This window comes from Penaeus vannamei, chromosome 13, assembly GCF_042767895.1.
Source record: "Penaeus vannamei isolate JL-2024 chromosome 13, ASM4276789v1, whole genome shotgun sequence".
NCBI lineage: Eukaryota > Metazoa > Arthropoda > Malacostraca > Decapoda > Penaeidae > Penaeus > Penaeus vannamei.
In genome coordinates, this window is record NC_091561.1 from 39,562,019 (window position 1) to 39,572,018 (window position 10,000).

At 28.5% G+C, this 10,000-nt stretch overlaps 1 protein-coding gene across 3 annotated transcripts in view; it reads left to right on the top strand.

Moving 5' to 3' along the window:
• The window catches only part of LOC138863816 (ketimine reductase mu-crystallin-like), a 38,933-nt gene that overhangs the window by 13,227 nt on the left and 15,706 nt on the right, over positions 1-10,000 (top strand). For all 3 annotated transcript variants that reach the window (XM_070129255.1, XM_070129254.1, XM_070129256.1), the window contains exon 4: positions 8,936-9,020. In XM_070129255.1, coding sequence (XP_069985356.1) covers positions 8,936-9,020 — 85 coding nt within the window. The remainder of the gene's footprint in view (positions 1-8,935; positions 9,021-10,000) is intronic.

A 10,000-nucleotide genomic window follows, 5' to 3' on the forward strand; every position in this document is an offset into this window, starting at 1 on the left:
ACAGTAATAATGATAATAAAGATAATGATAATAATAATGATAATAATAATGATAATAATAATGATGATAATGAAAATGATGATAGCAATAATTATAATAATAAAAGTAATTATAGCAATGATGATTATAATGATGATGATGATAATAACAAAGATGACAACGATGAAAATGTTAATGATAATACCAATGATAATAATTATTATGATATTAATAATAATAATGGTAATAATATAAATGATGATAATGATAATAATGGTAACGATAATAACAATATTAGTAATTATAATGACATCACCGATACAGGCAATGATAATATTTCTTTTATCATTATCAAAATAAAAGGCATTATTATCAAGATAGTAAACCCAGATGCTACCATTAATAGCTGAATGGCACCGTGGTAGCGTTGTTGTCTAGCGATGTTGCTAACCAGCGTTCGATCCCCGCGCACTGCCAGTGGATGGTCACCTCGGCCATTCCTCGCGCACAGGGGGTAGTTTAGAAGCACAATAAACAGACAGGCTACAATTTGACTGATGTCACAGGAGCTTGTCACAGGATACCCAAAAAATTATTATTATTATTATTATTATTGTTGATGTTATTATTAATAATATTATTATTATTACTACTACTATTATTATTATTGTTATTATTATTATTATTATTATTAATAATGTTAATGTTATTATTATTACTATTATTATTATCATTACTATTATTATTATTATTGTTATTATTATTGTTATTATTATTATTATTATTTCTATTATTATTATTATCATTATTATTATCAGTACTACAATAACTGTTATCACTATTTGTTATCATTTTTTATCATTATCACTTTATCACTGTTCTTTTTGTCACGTGTCTCTCCATGCTAAATATTAATCATATTATTATCTATTTGTCATGTTGAATCTGTATTATTATTGGTATTATTATCATTATTATTATTATTATTATTATTATTGTTATTATTTATTATTATTATTATTTATATTATTAATTATTATATTTATTATTATTATTATTATTAGATACTTAATAACAATTTGATTAATGTCATACAGAGCTTGTTACACAGATACCCATTAAATTCCAGGAGACATGTTATATATTATTATTATTATTGTTATTATTATTGACTTTAATATAAGGCAATTACAAAAAGCTATTATCGCTATTTGTTATAATTTTCATAATTATCACTGTTCTTTTTGTCACGTGCCTCTCCATGCAAAGTATTAATAATCAAATCGTATTTTTTTCTTAAATTGTATCTTTTTCGTAATTCCGAGAGAGACATGTTTATGTTGTCTATTTATCTCGTTTATTTTCTTAATTATTTGATTATCATTATCGATTTCCTTATTGATATATTTGTTTATTATCTATTTCCTTATTTATTTATTCATTTATTATCTATTTCCTTATTCATTTATTTACCATATATATCCTTATTTATTTATTTATTATCTATTTTTTTATTTATTGATTGATTATCTATTTCCTTATCTATTAATTTTTTTATTTTTGTATATGTATGTGTGTGTATGTGGGCGTATGTGTGTGTGTGTGTGTGTGTGTGTGTGTGTGTGTGTGTGTGTGTGTGTATGTATATATATATATATATATATATATATACTATATATATATATATATAATCCTATCTTCCTTATTTATTTATTTATTATATATTGACCTATTTATTTATTTATTATCTATTTTTTTATTTATTGATTGATTATCTATTTCCTTATCTATTAATTTTTTTATTTTTTATTATCTACTTCCTTATTTATTTATTATTATTATTGACCATTTCCTTATATATATATATATATATATATATATATATATATATATATATATATATATATATATATATATATGTATATATATATATATTTATTTATCTATTTATTTATTATCTATTCATATTTTGCAAGTCATCAGAGTCACGATATACAAATGTGCGTTTTATTTAATTATCTCTTATTTTCCTCATAAATTTCCTTATTATGAGATCATCGCCATTTCGATATGTGGATGCCTATTTCAGTTATTTATCTCTTTTACTTCATTTCATGTTCTCCATTTATCAGTTTTATTTCCTTTTTTTTTAATTCCTCATTTTTTTATCGGGTATTGGAAGGAGAAAAAAAATCTTAATTTCCGATAATTTCTTTTTTTATTTCATCACTAACTTCATCGTATATTAATTAATTAGATATTAATTATAATCAATCCTTTATCTCCTTATTTAATTCTATGTTTATTGAATAAGTATTGGAAGGACAGACCATAATAATTCGTATTTGCAAATGTCTATTTCAATTATTGTTCTCCTATTATTATTTAATTTCCTTATCATGAGGTCGTCACAATTCCGATATGATAATGATTATTTAATTTATCTATCATCTATTTCCTTAATTATTGATTAGATATTGGATGGGGAAATCACCGTAATTTTCAATAATTCCCCTTTTTATTGTCTCACTGACTTTATCATATATTAATTAGATATTAATCAAAATTATGATGATTCCTTCTTTATCTCTTTCTTTAATTCCTTATTTATTGATTAAGTAAGACGTATTTCGATATGCAAATTATTTTCATCTATCTATCTCCTATTTTTATTTCATTTCTTTATCATGAGGTCATCACAATTCCGATATTGTTAATGTTTAAATTCATCTCCTTAAATCATTTCTTTCTTTCATATTTCCTTATTCATTTGCTTATTTATTGATCAGATATTGGAAGGAAAAAACATCATAATTCCTATAAATTCCTTGTTTATTTCTTCACCGACTTATATATCAATCAGATATTATTCATTATTATTATTATTCATTATTATTATTAATCATTATTATTCAGATATTAATCAGAAATACGATGATTCCTTCTCTATCTCCTCTGATTCTTTAGCAATGGATTAATCTTATTATATATTTTGCTTGCTTATTCATTTCCTTATTAATTCCCTTATTTCTTGATTATATATTGGAAGGAGAGACTATCATAATTCCTATAAATTCCTTCTTTATTTCATCACCGACTTATATATCAATCAGATATTATTCATTATTATTATTATTATTCATTATTATTATTAATCATTATTATTCAGATATTAATCAGAAATACGACGATTCCTTCTCTATCTCCTCTGATTCTTTAGCAATGGATTAATCTTATTATATATTTTGCTTGCTTATTCATTTCCTTATTTATTCCCCGTTTCTGGATTATATTGGAAGGAAAAAACATCATAATATCTATAAATTCCTTCTTTATTTCTTCACCGACTTATATATCAATCAGATATTATTCATTATTATTATTATTCATTATTATTATTAATCATTATTATTCAGATATTAATCAGAAATACGATGATTCCTTCTCTATCTCCTCTGATTCTTTAGCAATGGATTAATCTTGTTATATATTTTGCCTGCTTATTCATTTCCTTATTTATTTCCTTATTTCTTGATTATATATTGGAAGGAAAAAAACATCATAATTCCTATAAATTCCTTCTTTATTTCTTCACCGACTTATATATCAATCAGATATTATTCATTATTATTATTATTCATTATTATTATTAATCATTATTATTCAGATATTAATCAGAAATACGATGATTCCTTCTCTATCTCCTCTGATTCTTTAGCAATGGATTAATCTTATTATATATTTTGCTTGCTTATTCATTTCCTTATTTATTCCCTTATTTCTTGATTATCATAATTCCTATAAATTCCTTCTTTATTTCTTCACCGACTTATATATCAATCAGATATTATTCATTATTATTATTAATCATTATTATTCAGATATTAATCAGAAATACGACGATTCCTTCTCCTCTGATTCTTTAGCAATGGATTAATCTTATTATATATTTTGCTTGCTTATTCATTTCCTTATTAATTCCCTTATTTTTTTTATTATATATTGGAAGGAGAGACTATCATAATTCCTATAAATTCCTTCTTTATTTCTTCACCGATTTATATATCAATCAGATATTATTCATTATCATTATTATTCATTATTATTATTAATCATTATTATTCAGATATTAATCAGAAATGATGATGATTCCTTCCTTCATCTCCTCTGATTCTTTAGCATAATTTTATAATCTATTTCCTAATTTATATATTTTGCTTATTATTATCCATTTCCTTATTTATTCTATATTTCTATATTTATCATAATTCCTATAAATTCCTTCTTTATTTCTTCACCGACTATATATATCATATCATATATATATATATATATATATATATCTATTTATTATTCTATTTATTTATTATCTAATCATTATTTTGCAAGTCATCAGATAGTCTTAACCTGTAATATAAATCATGACGATTTTATTCCTCCTAGTGTCTCTTTATTCTTCATGTAATTCATATTGTGAGTCATCGCCATTTCGATATGTGGCAATGGATTAATCTTATTATATATTTTTTTTGCTTTATTTCATGTTCTCATTTCTATCCAATTTCATTTTCCCCTTTTTAATTCCTCATTTTTATTATCAGGTATTGAAGGAGGAGAAAAAAAAATCTATCATAATTTCTGAATAAATTTCTTCTTTTATTTCATCACTAACTTCATCGTTATATTATAATCAGATAATTAGATATTATCATTATAATCAATCCTTTATCTCCTTCTTTAATCATTACCTGTTTATTGAGATATTAAGTCATTGGAAACACAGACGATCTTTCATAATAATCTCCCCGATTCTTTAGCAAATGGATTAATCTATTTCAATATATTTGCTTGCTCCTATTCATTTATTTAATTTCCTTATCATGAGGTCGTCACAATTACGATATGATAATGATTATTTAATTTATTTCTTGATTATCCTTATTAATCTGAGATTATCAGATTTTGGATGGGAAACCATTCATGAAATTTTCGTTAATTCCCCTTTTTATTGACTTTATCATATTTTAATAAGATATGAATCAAAATTATGATGATTCCTTCTTTATCTCTTTCTTTAATTCCTTATTTATTGATTAAGTGGGACGTATTTCGATATGCAAATTATTTTCATCTATCTATCTCCTATTTCTGTCTCCTCTCATTTCTTTATCGCAGAGTCATCAATTCCGATATTGTTAGATGTTATTTCATCTTATACGATCATTTTCTTTCTTATTTATTTCCTTATTTATTTGCTTATTTATTGATCAGATATTGGAAGGAAAAAAGATCATAATTCCTATAAATTCCGTCTTTATTTCTTCACCAAACTTATATGATTAAAGTCAGATATTATTCATTAAAATCACATTGATGATTCCTTATCTATTAACAATTATTATTCAGATATTAATCAAATACGATGATTCTCTCTCTCTTCTATCTCCTCTGATTCTTTAGCAATGGATTAATCTGCTATTATATATTTTGCCTGCTGCTTATTCATTTTCGCTTATTTAATTCCCTTATTTCTTGATTATATATTGGAAGGAGGAGAAGCTATCATAATTCACTATAAATTCCTTCTTTATTTCTTCACCGACTTATATATCAATCAGATATTATTCATTTATTATTTATTTTATTATTGATTATTAATATTAATAATTATTATTCAGATATTAATCAGAAATACGATGATTCCTTCTCTATCTCCTCTGATTCCTTTGCAATGGATTAATCTTATTATATATTTTGCTTGCTTATTCATTTCCTTATTAATTCACTTATTTTTTTTATTATATATTGGAAGGAGAGACTATCATAATTCATATCATCATAATAATATAATTACTATCATAATAATATAATTTCCCTATTTATTCCCTTATTTCTTGATTATATATTGGAAGGAAAAACATCATAATTCCTATAAATTCCGTCTTTATTTCTTCACCGACTTATATATCAATCAGATATTATTCATTATTATTATTATTCATTATTATTATTAATCATTATTATTCAGATATTAATCAGAAATACGACGATTCCTTCTCTATCTCCTCTGATTCTTTAGCAATGGATTAATCTTATTATATATTTTGCTTGCTTATTCATTTCCTTATTTATTCCCTTATTTTTTTTATTATATATTGGAAGGGAAAAAACATCATAATTCCTATAAATTCCTTCTTTATTTCTTCACCGACTTATATATCAGTCAGATATTAATCAGAATCACAATGATTCCTTCTCTATTCTCTCTCTCTTCTCTTCTCTATTCCTTCTTTAGCAATGGATTAATCTTATTATATATTTTGCTTGCTTATTCATTTCCTTATTAATTCCCTTATTTCTTGATTATATATTGGAAGGAGAGACTATCATAATTCCTATAAATTCCTTCTTTATTTCATCACCGACTTATATATCAGTCAGATATTAATCAAAATCACAATGATTCCTTCTCTATTCTCTCTCTCTTCTCTTCTCTATTCCTTCTTTAGCAATGGATTAATCTTGTTATATATTTTGCTTGCTTATTCATTTCCTTATTTATTCCCTTATTTCTTGATTATATATTGGAAGGAAAAAACATCATAATTCCTATAAATTCCTTCTTTATTTCTTCACCGACTTATATATCAATCAGATATTATTCATTATTATTATTATTCATTATTATTATTAATCATTATTATTCAGATATTAATCAGAAATACGATGATTCCTTCTCTATCTCCTCTGATTCTTTAGCAATGGATTAATCTTATTATATATTTTGCTTGCTTATTCATTTCCTTATTTATTCCCTTATTTCTTGATTATATATTGGAAGGAGAAGCTATCATAATTCCTATAAATTCCTTCTTTATTTCTTCACCGACTTATATATCAATCAGATATTATTCATTATTATTATTATTCATTATTATTATTAATCATTATTATTCAGATATTAATCAGAAATACGATGATTCCTTCTCTATCTCCTCTGATTCTTTAGCAATGGATTAATCTTATTATATATTTTGCTTGCTTATTCATTTACTTATTCCCTTGTTTCTTGATTATATACTGGAAGGAGAGATTATCATAATTCCTATAAATTCCTTCTTTATTTCTTCACCGACTTATATATCAATCAGATATTATTCATTATTATTATTATTCATTATTATTATTAATCATTATTATTCAGATATTAATCCAGAAATAAAAATGATGATTCCTTCTATCCTCTGATCTTGCAATGGATTAATCTTATTATATACTTTGCTTGCTTATTCATTTCCTTATTTATTCCCTTATTTCTTGATTATATATTGGAGGGAGAGACTATCATAATTCCTATAAATTCCTTCTTTATTTCTTCACCGACTTATATATCAATCAGATATTATTCATTATTATTATTATTCATTATTATTATTAATCATTATTATTCAGATATTAATCAGAAATACGATGATTCCTTCTCTATCTCCTCTGATTCTTTAGCAATGGATTAATCTTATATCTAATTATATATTTTGCTTGCTTATTCATTTCCTTATTAATTCCCTTATTTCTTGATTATATATTGGAAGGAAAAAAACATCATAATTCCTATAAATTCCTTCTTTATTTCATCACCGACTTATATATCAGTCAGATATTAATCAAAATAACAATGATTCCTTCTCTATTCTCTCTCTCTTCTCTTCTCTATTCCTTCTTTAGCAATGGATTAATCTTATCATATATTTTGCTTGCTTATTCATTTCCTTATTCCCTTATTTCTTGATCATATATTGGAATAATTCCTATAATTTATAATTCCTATAAATTCCTTCTTTATTTCATCACCGCCTCATCATATATCAGATATTAATGATAATTCCGATGATTCCTTCTCTATCTCTCCTAATTCCTTATTAATGGATTAATCTTATCAATATTCTTTGCTTCCTTGTTCATTTCCTGGTCCTTTTTTATTCATTTCTTTATCAATTCCCTTATTTATTGATCAGGTACTGGAAGGTAAGGCTATCACATTTCCGATAATTCCTTCTTTCCCTCCTTTAATTCCTCATCAGCGGATTAATCTTCCTTGTTCATTTCCTGGTCATTATTTTTTATTCATTTCCTTATCAATTCCCTTATTTATTGATCAGATACTGGAAGGAGAAGCCATTACAAATATTTCAAAAAAAAGAAAAATATTTCAGAAAATTCCTTTTCTATATCCTTCAATTCCTTTACTTCGTTTTTCATCTCCTGATCATTCTTCAATTCATTTCCTATCCGTTTTATTCATTTCCTCATCAATTCCCTCATTTATGGATCAGATACTAGAAGGAGAAGCCATTACAAATATTTCAAAAAAAAGAAAAATATTTCAGAAAATTCCTTTTCTATCCCCTTCAATTCCTTTGTTTCGTTGTTCCTTTCCTGATCATTTTTCTTATTCATTTCCTCATCAATTCCCTTAATTATTGATCAGATACTGGAAGGAAAGACATTTCAAATATTAAAAAAAAAGAAAAATATTTAATATTCCTTTTCTATATCCTTCAATTCCTTCGCTTCGTCGTTCATTTCCCGATCATTCTTTAATTCATTTCCTATCCATTTTATTCACTTCCTCATCAATTCCCTTATTTATTGATCAGATACTGGAAGGAAAGCCATTTCAAATATTAAAAAAAATCTGAAAATTCCTTTTCTATCCCCTTCAATTCCTTTGCTTCGTTGTTCATCTCCTGATCATTTTTCTTATTAATTTCCTCATCAATTCCCTTATTTATTGATCAGATACTGGAAGGAAAGACATTTTGAATATATATAAAAAATATATATATATATTTCAGATAATTCCTTTTCGCTTAGTTGTTCATTTCCTGATCATTCTTTAATTCATTTCCTATCCGTTTTATTCATTTCCTCATCAATTCCCTCCTTTATTGATCAGATACTGGAAGGAGAAGCCATTACCGAGCTCAGGACAGCGGCGGCATCAGCTGTGGCCACGCTGGAACTCGCCAGGGAGAAGCCAGGTTGGTTGAGGGGGTTGAGGGAGAGGGGGAAGGAGGAGGGAGGAGGGAGGTGGGAAGGAAGGAGGTGGGGGAGGTGGGAAGGGGTGGGGGGAGGTGGGAGAGAGAAGCCGAGGTTGGTTGAGGGAGAGGAGGAGGAAGGTGGGAAGGGAAGGTGGGGGAAGGGAGAGGTGGGGGTAGGGAGGTGGGTGGTAGGAGGGAGAGGTGAGGTGGAGAGGGGTGTGGCTGGTAAGAGATGGGGGGAGGAAGGAGGTGGTTGAGGGAGAGGAGGAGGGAGTGGAAGGTGGGTTCAGACATTAGAGGAGAGAGGTGGGGGGAAGGTTGGGGAGGGAGAGGAGGGGGGTAAGGGGGAGAGAGAAGGAGGGGAAGTGGGGGGAGAGGGGAGGGAGGGAGGTGGGGGGGAAGGGTGGGAGGAGGTGGGGGGAGAGGAGGAGGGAGGTGGGGGGAAGTGGAGAGGAAGGAGAGGTGGTGGAGGGAGAGGAGGAGGGAGGTGGGGGGGAGGTGGGGGAAGGGAGGTGGGGGAGAGGAGAGAGGAAAGGGTGGTCAAAGGGAGAGGAGGAAGGAGGTGGGGGAGAAGGTGGGGGAGAGGTGGGGGAGAGGAGGAGGGATGTGGGGGAAGTGGGGGGAAGGTGAGAGAAGGAAGGAGAGTGAGGGGAGAGGAAAGAGGGCAGTGGGGGAAAGGGAGAGAAGGAAGGGAGGTGAGGGAGAGGAAGGAGGATGCAGGTGAGGAAGGAGGAGGAGGGAAGAAGGAGGTGTGGGAGAGAGGAGGAAGGAGGAAGGTGCTTAGGGAGAGGAGGAGGGAGGTGGGGGGTGAGGGGAGAGAGGGAGGGAGGAGGTGGGGGAGGCAGGGGGAAGGTGGGGGAGGGAGAGGAGGAAGGATACAGGGGAGGATCGGGGGAAGGGATACGGGGGGAGATGGGGAGAGGGAGGGAAGGAGGAGGAAGAAGGAGGTGGGAGGGAGAGAGGGAGATCGAGGGGCTGTG